The 27,415-nt window shown below is 42.9% G+C and overlaps 2 protein-coding genes across 12 annotated transcripts in view; one reads left to right on the top strand and one right to left on the bottom strand.

Annotated features, from left to right (window-relative positions):
* Positions 1-7,370, bottom strand: part of CARF (calcium responsive transcription factor) — a 30,586-nt gene extending 23,216 nt beyond the window's left edge. For 6 of the 10 annotated variants that reach the window (XM_082242364.1, XM_082242363.1, XM_082242360.1 and 3 more), the window contains exon 1: positions 871-989. In XM_082242364.1, coding sequence (XP_082098490.1) covers positions 871-978 — 108 coding nt within the window. In that variant the 5' untranslated portion in view covers positions 979-989. Of the gene's footprint in view, positions 1-870; positions 1,036-1,076; positions 1,191-4,129; positions 4,238-7,270 lie in introns of those variants that run through there. The other 4 variants (XM_082242366.1, XM_082242365.1, XM_082242367.1 and 1 more) reach the window with 4 other exon arrangements.
* WDR12 (WD repeat domain 12) lies at positions 7,319-26,395 on the top strand. Of its 2 annotated transcripts, XM_082242376.1 has the most exons (13): positions 7,319-7,449; positions 8,459-8,553; positions 9,584-9,678; positions 11,771-11,877; positions 12,755-12,870; positions 13,841-13,995; positions 15,808-15,853; positions 18,497-18,588; positions 21,464-21,604; positions 22,356-22,461; positions 23,479-23,611; positions 24,865-24,937; positions 25,869-26,395. In XM_082242376.1, exons 1-13 carry the CDS (start codon positions 7,409-7,411, stop codon positions 25,944-25,946), a joined length of 1,278 nt encoding a protein of 425 aa, XP_082098502.1. In that variant the 5' UTR covers positions 7,319-7,408; the 3' UTR covers positions 25,947-26,395. The 2 variants fall into 2 exon arrangements, with proteins under 2 accessions (XP_082098502.1, XP_082098503.1); XM_082242377.1 differs by lacking the exon at positions 7,319-7,449 and having other exon boundaries at positions 8,459-8,557; positions 9,587-9,678.
* Positions 26,396-27,415: the final 1,020 nt, after the last annotated feature.

Below are 27,415 nucleotides of genomic sequence, written 5' to 3' on the forward strand. Positions count from 1 at the left end.
GGAAGTCAAAAGAAGCATAGATCATCCAAGCTCGAGACAAAACAAAATGACCGCCTCGGTTTCTCTCTCTTTTGTGGTTGGCTGTCAGAACTGTATTTTGTCCTGAAATTGTTCTATGGGTCTCTGGACCGCAATAAAGATTATTATATACTCAAACCACACCCATCCACCAGCTGATGTCACTTTGTTTTAGCAACACCTTTGGGACCGCAAGGGACGCAGGTGGCGCTGTAAGTCATGGGCCCCCGCCTGCTAGCCTGCTCCCTTAAATATCACTGGTTTGCTCATTTCTATATATAGGGTCAGGACACAGGTGGCGCTGTGGGTTAAACCACAGAGCCTAGGGCTTGCCGATCAGAAGGTCGGCAGTTCGAATCCCTGCAATGGGGTGAGCTCCCGTTGCTTGTTCCCTGCTCCTGCCAACCTAGCAGTTCGAAAGCACGTCAAAGTCAAGTAGATAAATAGGTACCACTCCGGCAGGAACGTAAACAGCGTTTCCGTGTGCTGCTCTGGTTCGCCAGAAGCGGCTTAGTCATGCAGGCCACATGACCCAGAAGCTGTACGCCGGCTCCCTCGGCCAATAAAGCGAGATGAGTGCCGCAACCCCAGAGTCGACCACGACTGGACCTAATGGTCAGGGGTCCCTTTACCTTTGGGACTGCAAAGCACTCGACATTACCGACAAATTTGGCCTGCAAGGTCAATTCACACAGGGTTGCCAAATTTTGAGCAGTAAGTAAGAGGACACATTTGCCAACTTCTACTTTTAATTATGGAATGCTGTAACGATTCTATGCATAAAAAAGTCCTGGAAAAAGAGGGCATATGGCAACCCTATGAAAGTTAACAAATATATGACTGATCACTTACCTGGAATACTTGGTCCTCGGTTTCCACCTCTTCAGTATTATTAGAGTTGCCCAATAAGTCACTAGCTCTCTCCATACTGGCTTCAGGATCAACTCCATTTTCTCCCATTACAGAACAGACTAGAAAAGAAATATTTAGAATCTGAACCCTGGTATTCTGCCATAGGTAAACCCACAGCGCCACCCGCGTCCCTCTTTCTGCCATAATACAGTCTAATTTCCTCTGACATTTCCTCCTTTCTAGGTAGATTTCACATTTCAGAGACCAATAGGGTACCTATTTTCATTTGAATTAGTGGTTAAAATTGCAATCCTACACCCAATTACCAGGTACTAAGACGCGCTGCACTCTGAGGGATTTGGATGCACACACATAACTGCAAATATTGATGATTGTCAGAAATAGGATGTGACAGTAAAAGGTTGTCCTGCCACAGATGGATTGTTTGGCTTGCTTCAAAACCCTTATTTTTTCTAGAGACTGGAACTCAGATTTTAAAAATAAATCTATGTAGTTGGTATCCTAAATGTGTACTGTACATTAATGCAACTTCCCCAAATATTTATATTTTCCAATAGTAAGTAGTAAAGTAATTGGATCTCAGAGACTTGCAAACTACATCCAAAATTGTTTCTGATTGATTATTGGGGTTTTTTGGCCATCTTGCTGCCAAATTTATTGCAGCAGTCCTGAGGACTAGAAACTTTTAAAAAGAATAGAAATTCTTACAGTTCCAATGTATAGTTTCTTGCTAATCCATCATAGCATTACCTTGAGATTCTAATAACATGGAAGCTGATTAATTATGTCAGAAAGTTCTGTTTTATTAAGGATGAAAAGTATTTTAGCCTTGGGAATGCCAAAGAGGGTTTGCAACACAATCGTACACAAATCTACTAAAAAATCAATTGGCAGTATTGGGGTCTATTTAGAAACAATCCAAACCCGAGCAGTGGTGCAACGAACGGCTTTTCTTCCCCCCCCCCCAAAACCAAATTATTATAACTCTTCCAACAGGTTGAACATACCCTGTGAAACAAAAACAAAAAAGGGTGAGATTGGGCGAGGAGAGCAGCAACAGCCTTAAGATGGAAAACAACAAGCCAACCCCTTGCCAACCACTTTAAAAGAAGGGCGGGGTAGAAATAATAAATGATTTAAAAATTATTATTAAAAGTCTTGAGGCACCTTAAACACTAATCAGATTTAAACACTAACCATGAATGGTAAAATGCACATTTACTAAAAGAATGTAAGAGGGAGGAGAGTAACCTCCACATTTAAGGGACACAGGTGGCGCTGTGGTCTAAACCACAGAGCCTAGGACTTGCTGATCAGAAGGTCGGTGGTTCGAATCCCCGTGACGGGGTGAGCTCCCGTTGCTCGGTCCCTGCTCCTGCCAACCTAACAGTTCGAAAGAACGTCAAAGTGCAAGTAGATAAATAGGTACCGCTCCGGCGGGAAGGTAAACGGCGTTTCCGTGCGCTGCTCTGGTTCGCCAGAAGTGGCTTAGTCATGCTGGCCACATGACCAAGCTGTACGCCGGCTCCCTCGGCCAATAAAGTGAGATGAGCGCCGCAACCCCAGAGTCAGGCACGACTGGACCTAATGGTCAGGGGTCCCTTTACCTTACTTTCAGCAAACTGTCCACAGCTGCACCACTGAAAGTTGCAACAGGCTTTTCAGAACTGGCTGCTTTCAATGAAAGGGCCTTTTTCAATTGCAATTATTTCATATCCTTGCAAGCAGATTTTAAATGGCTGTTTCCCCTTCTCCCCTGAAGTTTTAAGCAGTTCTTATATGTAAGCCGCCTTAAGCATCAGGAGAAAAGGCAGGGTACAAATGAATATTTTTGTATTGTGCTTTTAATTCTGTTGGGAGCTGCCCAGAGCGGCTGGGGAAACCCAGCCAGATGGGCAGGGTATACATAATTTAATTAATTAATTAATTAATTAATAATAATAATATATCAGCATCATCTTAGATTGGCTCGCGCCATGTACAAATGTGATATCAGGTACCACAAACCACAGTTACGAAAAGCCTGTGAGCTGCACTCAGTTTGGCTCTTTAGGTAAAAGTACAGGACTAGGGCATTAAAAAAAACACTGCTGCCTCCTTTTCCCCCTTTTTTTTTGGGGGGGACGCATGGTCGAGGGGCATTTTATTCTCAAGATTTGCGGCTTAAGTCTTGTAGTAAAGTTAAAGCGGAAAAATACAGTAAGTTAATTTAGGGTGTGCAAAAAGTATTTAAAAAAAAAATAAATGTAAGGAGCCTAGGAAAGAGAGGGAAGGAAGCCGAGTTTGGAAATGTCGACACGGTTGTAAAGTTATTGAAATGGATAAAACTGAAAGTCACTAATAAATAATAATAATAATAATAATAATAATAATAATAATAATAATAATGGAGTCGTGGTTTTTGCCCACACAAGAAGCTGAGCTGAGGGCGGGGGGAATTTGTCGACAGGATTGTAAAGTTATTGAAATGGATAAAACTGAAAGTCACTAATTAATAATAACAACAAGGGGGTCGTGGCTTTTGCCCACACAACAAGCTGAGCTGGGGGGGGGGAAATAAAACTGAAAGTCACTAATTAATAATAATAATAATAATAATAATAATAATGGAGTCATGGCTTTTACCCACACAAGCTGAGCTGGGGGGAATAAAACTGGAAGTCAATAATAATAATAATAATAATAATAATGGAGTCATGGCTTTTGCCCACACAACAAGCTGAGCTGGGGGGGGGGGAATAAAACTGAAAGTCACTAATTAATAATAATAATAATAATAATAATAATAATAATAATAATGGAGTCATGGCTTTTGCCCACACAACAAGCTGAGCTGGGGGAATAAAACTGAAAGTCAATAATAATAATGATGATGATGATGATGGAGTCGTGGCTTTTGCCCACACAACAAGCTGAGCTGAGAGGGGGGGGATTTGTGGGGGGGGAGAGGAATTTGTGGGGGGGAGGGGGAGCCCCTCCACCAGAATATTAAGCCCCAATTTGGGGTGGGGGAGGGAGGGGGGAGCTCGAGTCCCTCCTCCTGCCAGGCAGAAACAGCCCCCCTCCCTCTTTCCCTCCCTCCTTCCCTGAGGTGGGCAGGGCGGGCCAGGGCGCGCGGCAGCGTGAGTGACGCGACCGGCGAGTGCCGCGCGCCCGAGCCCAGCCAGGGGGTGGGGAGGGGGGAAGGGGGAGGGAGGGGAGGGGGGAGGAGGGAAAATTCAGAACGAGTCTACTCAACCTCGTCTTGGGCACCGCCGTGGGAGACCGCGCGGACGGCGCAGGCGCAGCAGCACGCACGCGCCGCGCCCACCAGGCCGCCGCCAGCGAAGGCAAAGGGTTTGGGTTTTTTTGCGACGGGCGCCAACGGGGCACCGTAGAAAACCCGGAAGTACTGGCGTATCCACGTGTTTGTGTGGTTTTTCTTTTTCAGAAAGTGGGAGAGGGTTCGCCGATGGGTGCTTTTTTATTTTTATTTTCAGAATAAATTTTTATTTTTTTAATTTTTTAAAATGATATTTATTAAAGTTTCAAAAAAAGGTTACAAAAATAAGAAAAAGACAAAAAGAAAAGAAAAGAAAAAATACAAAATACAGAAAAATAAAAAAATTTAAAAACTAATCAATCTTTCCATGTCTTGTCTTGTTTCCCTGTACTTGTTTCCCTGACCTCACACCTCCCTTTTTTGTATTCCAGTTCAGTTAGTTAATTCAGGAAATCCTTTCCCTCTTTGTTTTTATCCTAATCCTTTAACTTAATATATTGTAACTTTGGATTCTCACCTGTTAACAAAACATTTTTACATACTCCTTTGTAACAGTGCTGCTAAAACCACTTAACTTCATTCTGACATCATTCTAACATTCATTAATTTTGCAACATTTCTGTAAATAGTCTTTAAATTTCTTCCAATCTTCTTCCACCGACTCTTCTCCCTGGCCTCGGATTCTGCCACAGAATAAATTGTTATTATTTCCTTTAAATAATCTTTTTCCATCCGTCCATACAATCACAGTATGTTCCCTTTGTCTCTGCCGAGTCTTGAATTCCCTCCCTCCCTTCAGCTGGTATATTTATCAGATTTTTATCGCGTACATTGTTTTTACATCTCTACTGCTTTACACTGAAGGTGCTTTTTTAAAAAGGGTTTCCGTACACTCACTTGTGCCCAGTTCTGCAGAGGTTCGGAATGGCAATGAACGCTGGTTTGCGGGCTGTTATTAAAATGGAAACGTTGCCAAATGCATGTCACGTTTGTAGATGCGCAGACACGCATCTTGGAAGGGGGAGGTGTTACGAGTTTTGAAATATGCTCAGAGTCGCAAAGTGATTTCATGCTCTTTATTCAGCTCATAGTGGTGAGGAGGAATGAATGAAAGTCCCCTCAAAGTATCTGCTTTATATATAGAAGGATCTGGCAACTTCTGTTTCAGTGTATCTGAAGAAGTGTGCATGCGCACCAAAGCTCATACCTAGAACTAACTTAGTTGGTCTTTAAGGTGCTACTGGAAGGATTTTTTTTTATTTTGCTTTATATACATTATTTACACAATGGGCTGCACATGATTGGCTAATTCCGGAATTCTACTGTAAGCCAATCAGGTTGTGGATTCATTTCTATCTGGAGCAGGATTGGGTGGTTCCTGCCAACCAATCATACTGCTGCATTGTTCTAGGACCAATCAGACTGCTGCATTCTGAATCCTATTATTCTAGGACCAATCAGACTGCTGCAGTTTGGATCCTATTCAACTCAGTACATAACAAGTTTGTTTCTTTTTTGTTCCTATTATGAACTTTGTGTTTTTATGCTGTGAACTGCCCTGTGAACTGGCGGCTAACAGATTGAGGTTGAATCCTGACAAGACAGAAGTACTATTTTGGGGGGACAGGAGGCGGGCAGGTGTGGAGGATTCCCTGGTCCTGAATGGGGTAACTCTGCCCCTGAAGGACCAGGTGCGCAGCCTGGGAGTCATTTTGGACTCACAGCTGTCCATGGAGGCACAGGTCAAATCTGTGTCCAGGGCAGCTGTTTACCAGCTCCATCTGGTACGTAGGCTGAGACCCTATCTGCCTGCGGACTGTCTCGCCAGAGTGGTGCATGCTCTGGTTATCTCCCGCTTGGACTACTGCAATGCACTCTACATGGGGCTACCTTTGAAGGTGACTCGGAAACTACAACTAATCCAGAATGCGGCAGCTAGACTGGTGACTGGGAGCGGCCGCCGAGACCATATAACACCGGTCTTGAAAGACCTACATTGGCTCCCAGTACGTTTCCGAGCACAATTCAAAGTGTTGGTGCTGACCTTTAAAGCCCTAAACGGCCTCGGTCCAGTATACCTGAAGGAGCGTCTCCACCCCCATCATTCTGCCCGGACGCTGAGGTCCAGCGCCGAGGGCCTTCTGGCGGTTCCCTCATTGCGAGAAGCAAAGCTACAGGGAACCAGGCAGAGGGCCTTCTCGGTAGTGGCACCCGCCCTGTGGAACGCCCTTCCAGCAGATGTCAAAGCGATAAACAACTACCTGACATTCAGGAGACATCTTAAGGCAGCCCTGTTCAGGGAAGTTTTTAACGTGTGATATTTTATTGTACTTTTGGTTTTTATGGAAGCCGCCCAGAGTGGCTGGGAAGGCCCAGCCAGATGGGCGGGGTATAAATAATAAATTATTATTATTATTATTATTATTATTATTATTATTATTATTATTATGAGATCATTAGATAAAGGGCAGTATTAAATAAAGATTTCATACATATACACACACATATATTTGGGTAATATAAAAAATAAGACATATATGTGTATATATATATATAGAGAGAGAGAGATAATATAAATATATATGAGTTTTATTTTATTTTTGTTCCTATTATGAACTTTGTTTTTATGTTGTATTTTTATGCCGTGAACCGCCCTGAGATCGTTAGATAAAGGGCAGTATTAAATAAACATTTCATACATATACACATAGGTATTTGGGTAGTATAAAAATAACTCAAATATATATCTAGAGAGAGAGAGAGAGAAATAATAGATATATATATGAGTTTTATTTTTATATTGCCCAACTTCCTTCAACTCAGATGGGCATAAATAGGAATAACAGGCTACAAACCCAGCATAAGTTTACAGCACAAAGCACGTTTCCCCCACCCTGAGAACTAATTTCCTGAGAATTGTAGCTCCGGGACTGCAGCTCCCAGGATTCAAGCGGGGGAACGGACGTGGAGTAGGAAATATAATTTTTTAAAATATAGTGTACGCCTTTTTTGGTGCACGGAGGAACCAATTGAAAAACAACAACCCATTGACTTCGTGGCTTATGTAGGAAGTAGGGGGCGAGAAGAGAGGGAGAAAAAGAAAAGCTGGTTCTTTACCTTTAAGGGCAGACTAAACTAATCGCTCGCTGAGGCGACTCCATCGGCTCCGCGGTAGAGGGCGGAAGCAACTCTGAAGCCACGTGGGACGAGGCGCTGCTGATTCTGGGGAGAGACAGAAATATCCCAGCCTTTGAAATGGCGCAGCTTCAGGCTCGCTTCTTCACTGAGGACACGAAGTAAGTACATCGCCGGGGTCTGGAAGGGCATAACTGGGTCATCGCTGCAATGGCAATTGTGGTTGAAGCGTTGCTCTTAAGCAAAGTCCATTTTGGCATTGCTAGACTGCCAGCCTCTTTCACTTTACGGTCTTTTGGCCTCAGCTATTCATTCATATAGATGTATATGTACGTGTATGCAATATTATCATTCATTCTTATCAAGGGCAGGGTGATGGGGTCAACCAAATAACAGAACCTTTTGGAAACTTACCAGATTGTCTTCCAGTATCTATAACTGAAGTCAAGAACCTTATTTCACAGTTAAGAAGCAATAAAGCACCAGGCGTAGATTATTTGCCCCCAGAATCTAAGATTGACTGATGGGCCTCCCCGGTGGCGGTAATATTCTCATTTATTGATTCATCTGGGTTATTTCCCAAAGTTTGGGCCACATCCCTATATTCAAAAAGGGCCTTACCTCCAATCCAGCTGGTTATAGACTAGTTAGCTTGCTACCTGTAATTAGCAATTATATGCAAAGCATCTTAGTTGATTGGATATATGTATATGTGTGTAATCTGTATCCACGTGCTTGCATTTCATCGGTTTTTTGCCTCAGCCATCTCTCTCAAACATTCTCCTATCTGTGGCACCTGAGGGTAGCAATTTGTTCATGTTGTAAAATGGGCAAAAGTGCAGGAAATCTTGTGCCTAGTGCCTTTAAAGTGCCACAGATGGTTGGTTGGTTGGTTGGTTGGTTTGTTTTGATTCCAAAACAATTCTCTTGGGTTTGGTTGGTCATCCAGGTTGGGGGTAGATGTTACTGGGATTTGATATGAGTGGCAGGGCCCATAATCGCCTTTGACTGGACTTAACCATCCAGGGGTCCTTTACCATACCTATATGATGGTATAGTATATGAGTCTGCTCTTAAAAGGTAAAATATTTCCCATGAAGACGATGGTGGAAGTTTGAGATTGATTTTACCCTCTTCTGAATACTGTGTTCAACTGTGTTCTCTCCACAGATACGCAGTAGATGATGTTCCTTTCTCCGTCCCAGCTGCTTCTGAAGTTGCTGATCTCAGTAATGTTATCAACAAATTGCTGGAAGCAAAAAATGGTACGTTTATGTTTGAGGGAAGTGGTTTTAAAAGTTTGCCCCCTTGCTATTAGTCGAGAGTAAATTTGAGAAGTCTGTAGAGGTGGTTACCACACATACAACTAATCACAGTTTACAGTTTTACAGACTTAATTAATTTTTGCTATTAAACACCTGATGAGATAGATGAGGTGAGATAGATATCACCTCAGCAAATTCCATATAAACTCACATTAATTTTTTACATTTATTTTCAACCCTTCCTCCCAAAGCATATCTTATTTAGCAAAGCAAACTAGAGTGGAGATACACAATTGGGGCACAAGACAATTTGTAGATTATGTATGTATTATTTATTTATCACATTTGTAGTTCATGCTTCATCTCAAAGTGTCAGAACACTGTTATCCCTGGAGCAGTTTTTTTGTCGTATGGGCTAGGTTGGGAGACAGTGACTTAGCCAAGGGTCTCCAGTGATCTTTACAAGGAGCAATCTGAACCTGGGTCCCACACATCAAATTAGTACTGACTATTTCATTATACTGACTCTCACTGTGGTACCCAGTTGAATTCCTGCTGTGGTCACAGGGCCATTTCACACAGTAAGTTTCTTGCCTTCCTTGGGTACATGTTCAAATGGACAAAATCTCTGCACAATCTCTGATAATCTCTATGATTATTTTTTGTTTCCTTGTGATTGCTTGGACAGAAAAGTGTGTTATGTCTAGGGGTTCAAAGAATATTACGCTTGGAACCAAGATGCTGTAACATCCAACTTGCTGAATATGTAATGTGTATCAGTGATATTACTGCTGGTTTGGGGAGCTAAATATTATCTGCTAACAAAAAACTTGAGAATTTTTGCATTCCCCTGAATAAAGTTTGGTTGCCTGTGATAACTTGGTAATATGAGTGTGTATTGTACAGGAATAACTGAAGGCTACATTTTAGACATAGGCACCAAGACTTCGCAAATGTACAGTGTAAACTGCATCTTCTGAGTATCATATAAGCTATGCAACCTGACACTTTGTGTTTTCTTTGTCTCTAGAAGGCCACAAATATGTGGAATTTGATTTCCTTATTAACGGACAGTTCTTGCGCATGTCCCTGGTGAGGCACATGGAAGTGGAAAATATCTCAACTGTAAGTCATTGGAGTGGGTTTGTGTGTGTGTGTGGAGTATAGGCTCTGGATAACGAGAGTAAGAAATAGAGAATCATCCACTTAAATTTGTGCAAAACTCCCATTTATTGTATCGGGCTGTCTGGCTTGCAAATGTATGACAGAGCAATTCTAGCCTCCAGAGCTGCTAGCTAGAGGGGGCTTAAAGGTAAAGGGACCCCTGACCATTAGGTCCAGTCGTGACCGACTGTTGGGGTTGCGGTGCTCATCTCGCTTTATTGGCCAAGGGAGCCAGTGTACAGCTTCCAGGTCATGTGGCCAGCATGACTAAGCCACTTCTAGCGAACCAGAGCAGTGCACGGAAATGCCGTTTACCTTCCCGCCGGAGTGGTACCTATTTATCTACTTGCACTATGATGTGCTTTCGAACTGCTAGGTTGACAGGAGCAGGGACCGAGCAAAGGGAGCTCACCCCGTTGCAGAGATTCGAACCACTGACCTTCTGATCGGCAAGCCCTAGGCTCTGTGGTTTAACCCACAGCGCCACTCGTGTCCCCTAGAGGGGGCTTAGGATTGGTTAAAAGTGCATCTGCAGTTGGGAGCCCATGTCTGCTATAGAGGCCTCTGTTGTTCTCATAACACAGGCCTGCTTCTTGCAGTAGCCAGTGTAAGGCCCTGGAACGAGGCATTCCAGCAGCAGAGATTACCTTGAATGCATTGGACCAAAAAGCCCTTCCATTCTCCTGAGAGGCCCAGAATTGAGTCCCTTACTTGAATTAGCCAGGATCTGGTGCAGGTAATTTGCCCCCTTGGTTTCAGGGGGGCAGAGGGAACTGGAAGAAAATAAGGATTTCTTATAAGAGACCACCTTGTTTTGTTTTCAGTATCTATGTATGGCTTTTCCTAAGCAACATACAAATCATAATCTTAAATAAGTATATAGTAGACTAAGTGCAGGACGCGGGTGGCGCTGTGGGTTAAACCACAGAGCCTAGGACTTGCCGATCAGAAGGTCGGCAGTTCAAATCCCCGTGACGGGGTGAGCTCCCGTTGCTCGGTCCCTGCTCCTGCCAACCTAGCAGTTTGAAAGCACGTCAAAGTCCAAGTAGATAAAATAGGCTAAGTGCATCTGTGAGGTCCTGAAGACCAGTTTTCTCTCTGGTCTTTCCTTCAACATTCTTGCCTAGTGCTTCTGTTGGGCAGTTTGCACCTGGAACATAGCAGCCTTTCAGGATTGCCAGTGTAGCTCAGTAAAGCTAACAGCGAGTGGGTGCTGGCTTGTATCATTCATCTTCAGCAGGTAGTCTTGCACAAAGGAGCCAAGGCTCATCATCATCATCATCATCATCATTTTATTTGTACAGTGGTACCTCGGGTTACATATGCTTCAGGTTACATACGCTTCAGGTTACACACTCTGCTAACCCAGAAATAGTGCTTCAGGTTAAGAACAGAAATCGGGCTCTGGCAGCACGGCGGTAGCAGGAGGCCCCATTAGCTAAAGTGGTGCTTCAGGTTAAGAACAGTTTCAGGTTAAGAACGGACCTCCGGAACGAATTAAGTACTTAACCCATAGGTACCGCTGTATGCCGCCTTTCCATAGCTGAAACTATGCTCAAGGCAGCTTACAACATGAAAAGACTTACATAATTACAAACGTAACAGAAGTCATAAACAACAAATAAAACACATCAAAAAGTACACAACCTAATGGAAACAATTTCCACATAAATCATAAGATCTAAAACGAAAGATACAACAATAATATCAGTAACAGCAACAAGCTCTCTCAGCCCCCCCCCCCCCGTAAACAATACTCCAGCCCACGAATCTGTTCAACAGCCTCAGCTTTTGTAGCTGGAGTCAGTCCGCACTCCACTCTCCCAGGCCAGATGGGAAAGGGCCAGCCAGGCAGGGTGCAGGGCTTCCAGGGCTCAGAGCCAAGGTGGTCTCATTTAAAGCAACACAGATAAAAATTAAAAACAATTTAAAAGAGGAGCTCTCGGTGCTAAGTAGCAGCCACAGTTCTTGTGAAGCCTCTCTGCTGCAGAGGAAATTTTCCTCTGAAACCTCTGTGGCTGATCCTTTCCTTTGACGTGTTTTGTGTGCGCAGGAAGAAGTAGTTGCAATAGAGTATGTTGAAAAATACACTGCTCCGCAACCTGAAGAATGCATGCTCCATGATGATTGGATCAGTTCTATTGAAGCTACAGAAGAATGGTAAGGGAGACATGCTACTTCTTTCCTTATCTCTTTTGTCTGACTTTCTGCCTGTAAGATATCGCCTTTCATTATTTCTTTTTTTATTTATGATTTTTCAGTTTTGTACATTTCAATGATTTTACAACCATTTTAACATTCCAAAACTCGGCTTCTTTCCCCATCTTTCTGCAGTTCCTTAAATATTTTTTATATATATTTTCTGCATATTCCAATTTAACTTAGTTTACTCATTTATTCATCTGCTTTAAATATATCCTCTTATAAAATTGCAGGTTATTACAGTGATCCTGCCAATGTCCTTATCTATTTACAGTTTATTTGTAAATATTCAATAAACCATTTCCATTCTTTTATAAAAAGTTTGTTACCTTGGTTTCTTATTTTTCTGGTAAGTTTCGCCATTTCTGCGTATTCCGAAAGTTTTTGTATCCATTTTTCTTTCGTCTTGTTTTATTTCGCTCACCATGTTGAAGGCACAGTGTCAGTTTATCCATTCTTTTTCTACTTTCCCCTCTGTCTTTTAAATAAACATATTTTTTCCCATTCAAAATCTCCACTTAAACTTTCAAACCGCACAGAAGGTAAGTATATGTGAATATAGTAAGCATTTTAGCATGATGTCCCCGCAGGGAATGGATGGTGGCATTGTCTTATAGATTTGCAGCTTTAACTGTTCGCAGTTTCTATAGCCCAAGTGCTTTGCTGGGAAAGGGTTCTTCATTAACAAACATAATATCTTAGCATAATATTCCAAAAAAATTGAAATTGCACAGTGTGTCAAGTGCTCGATTAAAGCCCATAAAGTTAGAAGAGGTATCCTATGAAGAACTATAGACAACCACCAAGCAGGTTTTTTTGCTTCTAAATTCCATAGGATATTGACAGGCTCCTATGACCAGACATCTCGGATTTGGTCAGTAGAAGGCAAACCCATAATGACGCTTGCTGGACATGTAGATGTGGTTAAAGATGTGGCCTGGGTCAAAAAAGGTAAGTGGATTTTACTCTGTTTGGGGTTTCAGCTTCAACAAATTTCACAGAAAACATGCCACCCCGAATTGTTCAGTTATTTCCAAACTGAAATCCAACACAGAAAGTGACACCTTAAACACTTAACAAATTTATCAAAATACTTTTTTTGCTTTCGCTGCATCAGAATAACCTAGCCACCTCTCAAATTCCACTCTTCTTTGCAATTCCTCCTGTGCAATTGTTGCCACATTACCTGGCAGTTTTGTGTTGAAACAAAGTCCCACTGGGTAATAATAATAATAATAATAATAATAATAATAATAATAATAATTTATTTCTACCCTGCCCATCTGACTGGGTTTCCCCAGCCACTCTGGGCAGCTTTCAACAGAACATTAAAAACAGAATAAAACTTCAAGCGTTGAAAACATCCCTAAAGAGGGCTGCCTGATGTTATACTGAGGCCTCTGACTGCATTCATGGCCATTAAACTGTGAATGTGTATGAGTGACCGTCATATTCTGTTTACTTCTACATTCCCAGCAGCCCTGTGATATCCTTCTGCATTGCCTCAGGTCCAAATTGACCCCATCCTCGGCCAGTTTATAATTGTTTTGTAAACATCATACAGTGGTGCCTCGCAAGACGAAATTAATCCATTCTGCGAGTCTCTTCGTCTTGCGGTTTTTTCGTCTTGCGAAGCACGGCTATTAGCGGCTTAGCGGCGCTTAGCGGCTATTAACGGCTTAGCGGCTTTAAGAAAAAGGAAACAAACTCGCAAGAACTCGCAAGACATTTCGTCTTGCGAAGCAAGCCCATAGGGAAATTCATCTTGCGGAACGACTCAAAAAACAGAAAACTCTTTCGTCTTGCGAGGCATTCGTCTTGCGAGGTACCACTGTATTTGAGCGGGTTGGGAGAATTAGGAGAGGGTTGGTTTGGGGAAAGACTGCTGTGTGAACCTGTCTGCTATGCCTGCATCCCTCAGATAGTTTGTCATGCCTGCTGCTTAGTGCATCGATGGACCAGACTATCCTGCTGTGGGAATGGAATGTAGAAAAGAACAAAGTGAAGGCCCTTCACTGCTGCAGAGGACATGCAGGAAGCGTAGAATCTGTCGCTGTGGATGGCTCAAGGACTAAAGTAAGTTACATTGACTGCCCTTTCCTCCCTCCCTCTCACCCAAGCAGCTGAGACCGCTGATGTTGTTTCACATAAAAGACAACACTATACAGTGGTGCCCTGCAAGACGAATGCCTCGCAAGACGGAAAACTCGCTAGACGAAAGAGTTTTCCGTTTTGGAGGTGCTTCGCAAAACGAATTTCCTATGGGCTTGCTTCGCAAGATGAAAATGTCTTGCGAGTTCCTGCGGGTTTTTTTCCTCCCCCCCCTTTTTCTAAGCCGCTTATCAGCTGATCCGATAAGCCGCTAATAGCGCTAATCCGCTAATCAGTCAATGGGCTTGCTTCGCAAGACGAAAAAACCGCTAGACGAAGAGAATCACAGAACGGATTCTTTTCGTCTTGCGAGGCACCACTGTAGCATCTGCTCTCTATCTTCTGATAACTGGAAGCCTTGCACTAGTAATAGTAATAATACTCTTAAAGTCAATGTACAACCTGTGTACAGTGAAATTAATACTATTAGTATTTTCCGATCAGTAGCCTAACAGCCCATGGGTAGAAACTGTTTTTTAGCCTGTTGGTACGACTGATTATACTTCTAGATCTCCTGCCCGAGGGTAGAAGATTAAAGAGCTGCTGGCCGGGGTGTGAATCGTCCCTGAGAATTTTTCTTGCTCTCCTAAGGCAACGATCCCTTGCGATGTCATCTAGCAGGCTTAGGGGACAGCCCATGATATCATGTGCTGTGTTCACCACCCTCTGTAAACACTCAGAGATGTGAAATTATGAAAAATATTATAAGTTATATGAACCTTAAGAATTTGCATGATTTGGAAAATTTAGCTTCAGCAATCAGGATTCAGAGATATAGGAACCTAAGTTATAAGTATGAAAGGGTTAGAGTTTAAAGTAATATTATATTTAATTTAAGGTATAAGTAAATTGACAATAAGTATCTAAAACCCAAAATATAATATTTGAAAAGTACAAAAGAATGCATGAAACAAGGTAGTAATTTGCTGATATCTTTATTGTAAAGAATGCAGGGTGAGGGAGATGTGGGGAAGTCCGGTTGGTTATGAAAAAATATTTTGGAATGTTGGATTTCTTTTCTTTCTTTTCTTTTCTGTTTTCTGTACCTGAAAAATGTAATAAAAAATATTTTTTTAAAAAAAAGAGATGTGAAATTATGGCATGGGGCATCCATCTCTTTCCCTCCCCCACTTCCTGATTTTCTATTCTCCAGTAAAACCATGGGGAATTCTTTTAGTGAGGAATTGTTTAGCTGAAGGCTGAGGAAGGTGCTTTCAGCCTCAAGATTTTTAAAAATAAAACGCAAAAGCTCATTCAAAAGGGTATGGGAACTTCCCCTGGGTCCTGTTTGAATCTGGTTTGGAGTCAGATCAAGCCTATTTTACCGTATTTTTCCATCTATAAGACGATGTTTTTTGCTAAAAGATTTTAGTCAAAATTTGGGGGTCATCTTATACACGGGTGTTGAATGCACAGGGGTTTGGGCTCTGGCTCTGGTATGGGTGGCCTGGGCTCGGGTTCAGGCTGTGGTGCTGGTGGCCCAGGTTGTGGTTCAAACTTGGCCTCTGGCACGGGTAACCCAGACTCCGGTTCGGGCTTGGCCTTTGGCCCGATTTCTTAATTTTGTGTTCAAAAAAATAGGGGTGTCTTATGTGGGCATCTTATACATGGAAAAACACAGTGACTCACTTGAGTTAAGCCTGTTCTGAAATCAAGCTTTGGGTAACTTGCCCATCACAAATGATAGCTAGCTAAAATGTGCCATTTTTGTTGAAAACTGTTTTGTGGTGTGTTTAGTTTTGCAGTGGATCCTGGGATAAGATGCTAAAGATCTGGTCTGCAGGTAAGATCAGTGTTTAACTATGTGCTTCCTTTGACCTTTCATCTAATAACTCCCAGCGCCTTTGTCTACAACTCTGCATGCTTACGATACATTAATTTATTTAACAGGATTTGTATAATGCCTATTTGTAAATGAAACCTCTGAGTGGTTTACATGTGGGCGGACCCTTCTTTTCATGAACTTGAACCACCTTATTTGGCAAACTGAAGCTGCCCCAGACATTGCAGTTTGAAGCTGCGTGCAAATACTTTTGCTAACTGCACGAGAAGCTCAAAATGTGGTGCTGTGTTGCAGAATTGTAAATTCTCACGTGTGTATGTATATCAGTCCTGTGAGTTTGGAGAATACTTCGTTTCGCCATAGGGGTTAGGTTCAATTAATGTGTGAACTGCTTAGGCCACTTGTAACCCAGTGTCTGTCTCGTAGCTCCCTAAAAACATACCTCAAAGTCCTAGCGATGTGCTTAACTCACATGTAGGAACAGGGTCCGCCAGATTATGAGGATGTCCGATTCGCCTGGAGCCCATGTGCATAAGCCGCTGTTTACATGAAGGGCTTCCTTGTCAGATGTTGCGTTCAACACAGGAAGGCAGAGAGAAGCATGGAAAATAGGATGCAACATTGGGATCAGGGCTAGGAGCATAGCTCCACTTCTGCTACACATGAGGAAATAGTGGCTATCGAAGGACAGGCCATGGTGACCTGGTTTGCCAGACTGTAGCTATTGCAAATAAGTAAACATGCAGGTGCTCAGAATGATGATCACAGCCGCAGTGCTCCTTCGCTGGCCCTGCTGCCACCACGTTAACCATTGCTAAGCCACGGTTTGATTTAAGTCAGTGTTTCTCAAACTTGTGTCCCCAGTTGTTGTAGGATTGCAACTCCATCATTGTTGACCACTACAACTAATCCAAAATGCGGCAGCTAGGCTGGTGACTGGGAGTGGCCGCCAATACCATATAACACCGGTCCTGCCTCCCAGTACGTTTCTGAGCACAATTCAAAGTGTTGGTGCTGACCTTTAAAGCCCTAAATGGCCTTGGCCCAGTATACTTGAAGGAGCATCTCCACTCCCATCATTCAGCCCAGACACTGAGGTCCAGCTCTGAGGGCCTTCTGGTGGTTTCCTCCCTGCAAGAAGTGAGGTTACAGGGAACCAGGCAGAGGGCCTTCTCGGTAGTGGCGCCCATCCTGTGGAACGCCCTCCCATCTGATGTCAAGGAAACAAACAACTGTCTGACTTTTAGAAGACATCGGAAGGCAGCCCTGTTTAGGGAAGTTGTTAATGTGTGATGTTTTATTGTGCTTTTAATTCTGTTGGGATCCGCCCAGAGTGGCTGGGGAAAGCCAGCCAGATGGGTGGGGTATAAATAATAAATTTTTATTTTTATTTTATTTTATTTTATTATGATCCTGCTAGCTAGGGATGATGGGAGCTGTAGACCAACAATAGCTGGAGACTCAGGTTTGAGAAACGCTGGGTTAAGTGCTGCATCGGAATGAGTCCAGACTTGTGGTTCGTATCACTCGTAAACCTTAGTGGATTATAAAATATTGTTAACTGGAAGTAAATCCTTCCGGGTCATGTGGCCAGCATGACAAAGCCGCTTCTGGCGAACGAGAGCAGCACATGGAAACACCATTTACTTTCCTGCTGGAACAGTTCCTATTTATCTACTTGCATTTTGACATGCTTTCGAACTGCTAGGTTGGCAGGAGCAGGGACTGAGCATCGGGAGCTCATCCCGTATCGGGGATTCGAACCGCCGACCTTCTGATCGGCAAGCCCTAGGCTCTGTGGTTTAGACAACAGCACCACCCGCATCCCTATTGCATTAATTTACAAGGCCCTTAACAACTTGGGTCCTGGATACCTCAAGGACCAATAAACTTTTATATCCCCACCTGATCACCATGATCCTCATGGTAGCCGTGATTATTTGGAGGGAAACAAACCACAAATCTGGATGTACTAAACCGTATTTTAGCAGCAGCTGCAGGACTGGGAGAGGACTGCTGCGACTGTGATCTTCAATCTGAGAACTGATGTTATGCAAAAAAAAAAAAATCGGGCAAAACACTTCATGTTTCTGAGAGAAGCCCCCACAACCTCTGCCACAATAAAATTAAGATGTCACAGGAACCTAAATCAGGTGTGGGAAACCTTTGGCCCTCCAGATGTCGCTGAACTACAATGCCCATCCTGATAGCTCCCAACAAATAGGTTCAGTGGCCAGGGATGATAAAGCGGTGTAGTTCAGCAATGTCTAAAAAGCCAGGGTTGCCCACACCTGACCTTAAGCAACTAGTATGACTACAGCAAGCTGGCTCCACAATTCCAAAAGCTTTTATTTGGAAGTTAATTCCATTGGACGACATCTAGCTCATACTTGGATTGCCCCCAATGACTAAAACGCTTGCTTCCATGGAATTGAGTTAATATGGCAATTGATCAGTGTTCTTGGGGGAAATGTGTGCAAATCGCAGGCCAGCGTGTAAATTAGGACTAATCAGTGATTCTTCATATCACAGATTTGTTGATAATTAGATTTATTCTTTTTTTACAAAGAACCAATTTATAGCAATAGGAGATTGACCAGCGAGTGGTCGTATGGTTAAAATGACCGTATTTTTTTATTTCAGTGCCTACGGATGAAGAGGATGAAATGGAAACGGAGGAGGCGGCAAACAGACCAAGGAAAAAGCAGAAAACTGAGCAGTTGGGACTAACAAGAGTAAGACAAACCTGAATTGTGTAGAAATTCCTTTGAGGGGATGTGGGATTCGGGCCTAACATTACCAGCCAGCTATACCTCCAGGGACCTGCTGGCTGCAGCTGGGACATTTGCCTTAGTTTCCCCAAAAGGCAGTACTCTGTAAGTTCCACTTGGATGTAAGAAAAGCCCTGCTGAGTCAGATCAAAGGCCCATGTAGTCCAACATCCTGGCCAATCAGATGCACATCGGGAACTGAAAGCAGGACTTGAGTGCTACAGCTTCCTTCCTGCTTGTGTTCCCCAGTATTTTGAGGCATATGGTCTTCAGTACTGAAGCTGGTACACAGCCATGACTGGTAATCATCGAATGCCATCCATGAATTTGTCTAAACCCCTTTTGAACGATCCAAGTTAGATGTGTCTGGCAATTGTTCTTTTATATATATGTGGGATTTGATAGCACCGTGATCACTGTTTTGAGAGAGATCATCATCATCAACAACAACAACAACAACATAATACTTTATTATTGATACCCCACCCATCTTGTTGGGTTTCCCCAGCCACTCTCGGCTGCTCCCAGCAGAATACAGCCGTACCTTGGAAGTCGAACGGAATCCTTTCTGGAAGTCCGTTCAAAAACCAAAGCACGGCTTCTGATTGGCTGCAGGAAGCTCCTCGGACATTCAGCTTCCAAAAGAACGTTAAAAAACCGGAACAGTCACTTCCAGATGTCCATCATTCGATGAACAACGTTCAAGAACTAGGCTGTTTGACTTCCAAGGTACGACTGTATTAAAACACGATCAAACATTGAAAACTTCCCTAAACAGGGCTGCCTTCAGAGGTCTTCTAAAAGTCAGATAGTTGTTTATTTCCTTGACATCAGATGGTAGGGCATTCCACAGGGTGGGCACCGCCACTGAGAAGGCCCTCTGTCTGGTTCCCTGTAACCTCACTTCTCGCAGTGAGGGAACTGCCAGAAGGCGCTCGGCCCTGGACCTCAATGTAAACGAAGGTCCTCGCAACTTACCAGGTCCTGGTAACCACGTAATAAAAGTCCAGAGTCACTGATCCTCTGGTTGGTTCTGTGGCCGGCTGTCCTAGGACAGAGTCATTGAGGCTATCTAGAAATGTTGCCTCTTTTGTGACTGGAACACACATTTATCCAGTATAAAGGTAAAGGGACTCCTGACCATTAGGTCCAATTGTGACCAACTCTGGGGTTGCGGCGCTCATCTTGCTTTACTGGCCGAGGGAGCCGGCGTACAGCTTCCGGGTCATGTGAGCAGCATGACTAAGCCGCTTCTGGCGAACCAGAGCAGTGCTAGGAAACGCCGTTTACCTTCCCACCAGAGCAGTACCTATTTATCTACTTGCACTTTGACGTGCTTTCGAACTGCTAGGTTGGCAGGAGCTCACCCCATCGCGGGGATTCAAACCGCCGAGCTTCTGATCGGCAAGCCCTGGGCTCTGTGGTTTAACCCACAGCTCCACCCACGTCCCTTTTATCCAGTATATATGATGGTAATTGAAATCACCCATTACTACAACAATTACTCCTTTTGGATGCCTCATTGAGTTCCTTCTCCATCTCAAGATCAGCTTGGACATTTTTGTCAGCTGGGAGATGGTGCTTTCCTAGTGCTAAATTACTCTTGAGGCTCAGCATTGCCAACCACAGAGAATCTGTGGAGGGGTCTACCAATTTTGGCATTTCCAACTTGTTGTACAGTGGTACCTCGGGTTACAAACGCTTCAGGTTACATATGCTTCAGGTTGCAGACTCCGCTAACCCATAAATAGTACCTCGGGTTAAGAACTTTGTTTCAGGATGAGAACAGAAATTGTGCTCTGGCGGCGCAGTAGCAGCCAGAGGCCCCATTAGCTAAAGTGGTGCTTCAGGTTAAGAACAGTTTCAGGTTAAGAACGGACCTCCAGAACGAATTAAGTACTTAACCTGAGGTACCACTGTACTGTTATTTTTTTTATGGTCAGAGTGTCGCCTCCTCCAGCAAGCCATTCCCTGTGCAGAGGTAACTGTGTCCCACAGCTAAGAACACAAAAATGTGCTGATTGCCAAAAGTTGTGTGCCTTGTTTTTGCCTAGAGTGCAACAACAGAGGCATTGCTTTGGGGGGGGGGGGACTAAGATGGTAGCTGCCATCGCCAAGGGAGAGAGGACGCATTGGATAGCTGTCTACTAAGCCCTGGAGCCAACTCCCGTGGGTTGAAATGGAGGGAAATAGCAAAATCCCATGCACATTTACTTGGGAGCAATTCCTATAGTACAGTGGTACCTCGGGTTACATATGCTTTGGGTTAAATACGCTTCAGGTTACATACGTTTCAGGTTACATGCTCCGCTAACCCAGAAATATTACCTCATGTTAAGAACTTTGCTTCAGGGTGAGAACAGAAATTGTGCAGCGGCAGCGGGAGGCCCCATTAGCTAAAGTGGTGCTTCAGGTTAAGGACAGTTTCAGGTTAACAACAGACCTCCAGAACAAATTAAGTTCTTAACCTGAGGTATAATAATAATAATAATAATAATAATACATTATTTATACCCTGCCCAACTGGCTGGGTTTCCCCAGCCACTCTGGGCGGCTTCCAACAAAAGATTTAAAATACATTAAAACCTCAGTCATTAAAAACTTCCCTAAACAGGGCTGTCTTCAGATGTCTTCTAAAAGTCAGATAGTTGTTTATCTCTTTGACATCTGGTGGGAGGGCGTTCCACAGGGTGGGTGCCACTACCGAGAAGGCCCTCTGTTCTTAACTCGAGGTACCACTGTATATGTATAGACTTAACAGCATTAGTGAACAAGCTCGTTTCACAAAATGAAATATTTCAATAATCATATCCTCCCAATATTTATTTTTCCTGTCTAGACTCCTGTTACAACCCTCTCTGGTCATACAGAATCGGTCTCTTCTGTACTTTGGTCAGATACAGATGAAATATGCAGTGCTTCATGGGACCACACAATTAAGGTGTGGGATGTTGAAACAGGGGGCCTCAAATCCACTTTGGTGAGTTCTCTTGCAAACCAAGTTCGCCATTTCTCAGATTGCTTAACTGCCTTCAACAAAGAGTTTTGTACAAAGTCTAAAGAGCAATTCATTAATTACTTCTACTCAGGGTGGATAAAAATCAATGATTATTTTAAAAAAAATCTGATTTTTTAAATTTAAATCAGATTTTTTAAAATTTAAATCGGATTTTTAAAATAAAATTCTTTTGGAGGAAAAATATTTCTAAAGATAGCTTTCTATTTAAGTTACATTATAGTCCAAAGGCTATTCCTCAGGAAATAAGGATTTGTTTTAAGTTTTTCATGTGTGCTAAAACTCTGTTTAAGTTTTTTTTTAAAAAAAAAGTTTAACCACATCAGTTAACAAACATGGATATATATGCTATAATGTTATTGTTAAATAAATTGTTTAAATTGTTATTAAGGAAATGATTGTTTTTCTCCTTCCAATAAAGTACAGCAGAAAAGTTGTCCAAATATAAACAGTTAATTCATTAAACCTCACAATAATTTCATAACTATTTGTCTATGTATTGCTAATAGTATAAGCAAATCAGCAATTTTTGATATAGCTGTAAAAACTACTCTGCAAATTTATTATTCCAAAAATGAAACTTTCATCTGGTTGTAAATATTAAGATTATGCCAGCAAGAATGAGTCTTTCTGTAAAAAGAAATGATTTAAATCGAGTCTTACTGACTAGTGTTTTAAATCCACCCTACTTCTTTCTACTCTTATTTTTACATAGACTGGAAACAAAGTGTTCAACTCTATATCCTACTCGCCGTTGTGTCGGCGTTTAGCCTCTGGAAGCACTGACAGACACATTAGGTTATGGGACCCTCGTACTAAAGGTGGGTAGAACAGAATGTATACAGTGGTACCTTGGGTTGCAAATACAAATACAGTAGCTAATATCAATGTATTTTTCTGCTAACGCTGATAATAACTTGTAATTGACATAAGTGATGTACAGTTGTACCTTGGGTTACATACGCTTCAGGTTACAGACTTCACTAACCCAGAAATAGTACCTCAGGTTAAGAACTTTGCTTTGGGACCAGCGCAGCTCTGCGCTGCCATCCGGAGCGGGGCGCTAAGCTCCGCCCCGCTCCCGGTGGCCGCACAGAGCTGCCTGCGGTCCTGGGGCCAGCGCAGCTCTGCGCCGCCATCCGGAGCGGGGCGCTAAGTCCCGCCCCGCTCCGGATGGCGGCGCAGAGCTGCCTGCCATCCCGGGATCAGCACAGCTCTGCCCATCGCCAGCCCCACAAGCTCGGGGGACAGTGGGGAGGCAGAGCGTGCCTTCCCACTGTTCCCCGACCTGGTTCTTCCAGCCCCGCACCTGGGGGGGGGGGAAATAAATTTTTTTTTCTTTATTTCCCCCCAAAAAAACTAGGTGCGTCCTATGGGCCGGAGCGTCCTATGGGGCACAAAATACGGTAAATAATAAATTATTATTATAAATTATTATTATTCTTTTGCACCAGACATTGGAGAGCAGCTGCCAGTCTGGGTACACAAATTTGGGCTAGACGGATAAAAAAATCTGACCTGGTATATGGCAACTTCCTAATTCCTTCATCTGGCTTGCAGATGTCCTGTTTTTACTGATTATATCACTAATGTGCTACTTTTAACAAACATTTGTTTTGGGCTTTGTAAAGAAACATCTCATCTCAGTAGTGGCCTAGGGAGTGGTCATTGTCTCCTACTTTCTGTTTGATTTCAGCACGTTTACTAAAAATGCTGGCTATTACTATTTTTGTATCCATTGTGTACTCACTTTCACCCTGCTGTATGCTTGTAAAAATTTTAAGTGTCTTGTGTGATTCATCAGTTGTGGCTAGTGAGATTTGTCTGCCTCTTTTCAGATGGTTCTTTGGTACTGCTTTCTCTTACCTCACATACTGGCTGGGTGACGTCAGTGAAGTGGTCACCAACACATGAGCAACAGCTCATCTCTGGTTCTTTAGACAACGTTGTCAAACTTTGGGACACAAGAAGGTAAACTTTAAACCCTGGGTTTTGGTTTGACTTTTGCCATATGGATTTGTGTTACTGGATGACACACAAATTGAAGAAATGTCACTATAGCTTCTTTGAATATTTCGGGCAATTGATCTTGATTTGAAGGGTTCCGACTAGAACTTAAGTCTGATTTTAGCAATATTCTCCTCGACGTTAGTTCTGCACCTGCAAATGTCTCCCTAAGCATCGTGTTTGATGCAATTCTGTTTTTCTAAGGATTATGGCACAGCAGGACAGTGGGGTTTTTAATTTATTGCATTTACCAATTGCTTTATACAACATGAAGTCTCAAAGTGACTTGGCAAGGTAGAATGCAATACATAAAAGTAGTTCAGAACAATAAAAAGAATTAAAACAGTGAACAATGCAAAATACATTAAAGTGCTCATTCAGAAACACATTATTAATAAGGACAAGTCTTACCCATCCCATTGAAAGATGAGGAGCACTGTGAGGAACAAGATCAAGTAGCCAAAGGCCTGCGTAAACAAAAAGGTCTTAGCCCGGCACCTAGAGACTGACAGGGATGATGCCAGGGACATCTCCCTCCGAAAACATTCATTGGATGGGAGGCCACCAGTGAAAAGGTCTGTTCATATGTGGTCATCCTCATCTTCCTTGAGTGGGGCACACAGAGAAGGTCCTTCAATGAAGACCATAGTGTCTCAGCTAGTTCATATGGGAAGAGATGGTCCTTGAGGTATTGGAGTCCTGAGCAACATAGCGCTCTATAGGTCAAAATCAGCACTGGCTTATGGTTAAAGACCGTATGTAGGCAGTGTGCATAATTCCAAAGGTGAAATTGTAGTTTGGACCCAGACTTTGCTCCTGTTGACAGAAGCTTCCCAGGAGTGGAATTTTTCTCCCACTGATGGAAGTGAGGAGGATATTTTTGTTGATTCATCCTGCAGTGTTCAGCACCACCTCCCATGTCATCCCCCAAATTCTTTAGTCCCGATTTCTAGGGGGCTGCAGGAGGAGTGGGAAATCTGCAAAAATCGCCACCACCTCCCTCCACCCCCAACCTTGTGCCAGCAGAAGTTCTTGATTGAATGACAATAAGAGTCTTCTGCAATTGGATCTTCCCGAAAAGATGACAGAAGAATGAGAGTAGGAGGGGAAGTTTACGTAGAAGGAATTTGCTGGCCGATTTCAGCAATTAGCCATCAGAATGCTTTTATCTCCATGTAATATAACTAGTATGGCTGTCTAATATCTGTTTCCTATAGTTGCAAGGCACCTCTCTATGACTTGGCTGCTCATGAAGACAAGGTTTTGTGTGTGGAATGGACAGAAGCAGGGGTAAGAACTTCGTCAGAAACAGGAATGGGGTGGAAATCGAAGTATCTTTGCAGCAGATATTGTTTATGTAGTTGGATATGTGTAGTGATTTATAAATATTCATTACTTATGCAGTGCAAAACGCCAAAGGTTCAACTTGTGAAAGTGATTTATCTTAAAACTACTTGAAAGAATGTATGTGATTTTGCAGAAACTTTGGGTTATTCCCAACAAAGTCTTGTTACTGCAAAGACCTGCCTGTGCAATGGGACTTCCTCTCCCTGTGTGCCCTGAAACCTGTTCTGGGTTTTCCCCCAAGCCTGCAGAACGAATCAGGACGCTGATGTTAGATATCATGCAACATGTCCAGTTGTTTTTTTGTTTATAGCATTTTGTGTTGCTTCTCTTTATATTGTGGATTTAAGACATTGTGAAGTTTCTGTTCCTAACATTAAGGCAGGCAAAAGTTCCAAGGCACAATTGGCTGTATTAATCATATGTCTGCTTAATAAGCCAGAATATAAATTAGCTTTTCCCTATATACACCTTCCTTTGCATTAAGCATTTGGAAATCTGTGATACCATGCCTTGTGTTTCTTATGCAAGTTTTGATGAAAAATGGTTTTTCCTGATACAGTGGTACTTTGGTTCTCAAACCTAATCCATTCGACTCCCGAAATCATTCGAAAACCAAGGCGCAGCTTCCGATTGGCTGCAGGAGCTTCCTGCTCTTAATCGGAAGCCACGTCGGACGTTTGGCTTCCAAAAAACATTCGCAAACCGGAACACTTATTTCCAGGTTTGCTGTGTTTGGGAGCCAATTTATTCGACAACTAAGCCGTTCGGGAATCAAGGGACCACTGTTTTTACTTGGTCTAGATTGGGGTGGGGGGGAATGAATGTTTCTGAATATTGTCTCATTATAACTAGATTTTTCTTCCTTGCTCTATAGTTGCTGTTGAGTGGTGGTGCAGACAACAAGCTCTATTGCTTCAGATACCGAGCAGCCACCTCTGATGATGGAGCATGAAAACAAATGAAAAGATCATGAGAATGAACTCTTCTGCTCAATGTGCTTGCAACCTATCATACACAGCTGCATAAAATGTGTGATTTATGGTATTATAAATCTTATACCTTGGGGCAACATTAGTTTCCTGTTCTTTGTTTTGAGGCGAGGTGGCAGGTTAAGGCATTTTTAATTTTATTTAAAACCTTCCCCCCCCCCACGCAAGCCAGACGAACTCGAGTTGGTCAGTTTTAACAGTTTAAGCCTTATCAACATAATATGTGCTTATTAAAACCTTTTTATTTTGTGCAAATATATTTAAGTTTTTTAGTTAATCATGATGCTGAGCTTTCCACCTTCCATTAGTTTCAGTGGGAACTTCAGGTGTCCCCCATGAAAAATCAATTGAAGCTGTTGCCAGATGGAGAATGCTCAAGATTTCAATGAAATAAAATTGTGGTGTTCCTTAACGTGGTTGTAATGCCACCTGACATACTTTTTTAAAAATTAAGGATTTCTTTTTAGGACCTAAAAGACTGTACAGCTAGTTCCTCAGATACAAGGGCTCATTAGATTGCCTCCATGGCTGGTGGCAATATGCTTGAATTGCAGGTATGGAAAGTGCTTCTGTCATGCTTGTTATGTTTGGGTTCTGCTTGTGGACATTTGATGATTGATTGATTGATTGAATTTATATACCACCCTATACCCAGATGTCTCAGGGCGGTTCACAGAAAAGATAAATGTGATAAAGGAGTGTTGGGTCCAGCAGGGCCCTTAAGTTCTTATCTGCATTTCTTTAAGCAGCAGTTTGTTATGCTGCATATTTTTTAACCTCAAGAGGGACATGTTTATGGTGTGAAGATCCGTGGTTTAAAAATGCCTGGTGGGTTTCAAATTCTACAAGGTATATATTTAAAAAAGCAACCCAGGTGTGGTGAGCCATTTAGGACTACACTCTGGTGATTGGAATGGCCTGTTATTTTCCCTCTTGTTGGTATCTTACCTATCTTTGGAGACAATGGAGTGTGCCTCTGGGGGTGAAGTCAAACTGCTGGAGAATCACAGCACCTGCTGTGGCTGCAGAGACTGGTAACTTGTAACTGGTGCCTCCCATGTCGTTTTTGCTGTGTTAGCAGCACTGAAGTGACCTCTGTAGGGTTCAAGCCTAGGCACTGTGTTGTTCTTCTTTCTTCTTTGGTGATCACTTGTGGCTGAGTAAGATTGCCTTCCATGAACACAGTCTGAGCGGTGTGTCCATAAGTGACTGTGGAGACCAGTTCTGGGTCCACACGTCCTTCCACAGCGGGGACATAGGTTTCCAGGCAGGAGTTGATCGTGGTGAGGATTTGCCAAACATGCCTTCCTCTTAGCTCGTTTCTCCTTTTCGCCTTGAGTTCGTGCTCCTTCGAAGTCCATGACACCTTTGGTAAAGGCTGTTCTCCAACAGGAGCGCTCGCAGGCCAGTGTTTCCCAATTGTCCCAATTTT

Source organism: Podarcis vaucheri (genome assembly GCF_965113315.1).
Source record: "Podarcis vaucheri genome assembly, contig: SUPER_1_unloc_1, whole genome shotgun sequence".
NCBI lineage: Eukaryota > Metazoa > Chordata > Lepidosauria > Squamata > Lacertidae > Podarcis > Podarcis vaucheri.

Excerpts from the sequence above, each read along its gene's own strand:
- WDR12 (XM_082242376.1), top strand. The coding sequence starts at position 7,409 with ATGGCGCAGCTTCAGGCTCGCTTCTTCACTGAGGACACGAA. Across the intron at positions 8,554-9,583 it reads ATTGCTGGAAGCAAAAAATG|AAGGCCACAAATATGTGGAA; the intron begins GTACGTTTATGT and ends CTTTGTCTCTAG. Across the intron at positions 22,462-23,478 it reads ATGGGACCCTCGTACTAAAG|ATGGTTCTTTGGTACTGCTT; the intron begins GTGGGTAGAACA and ends GCCTCTTTTCAG.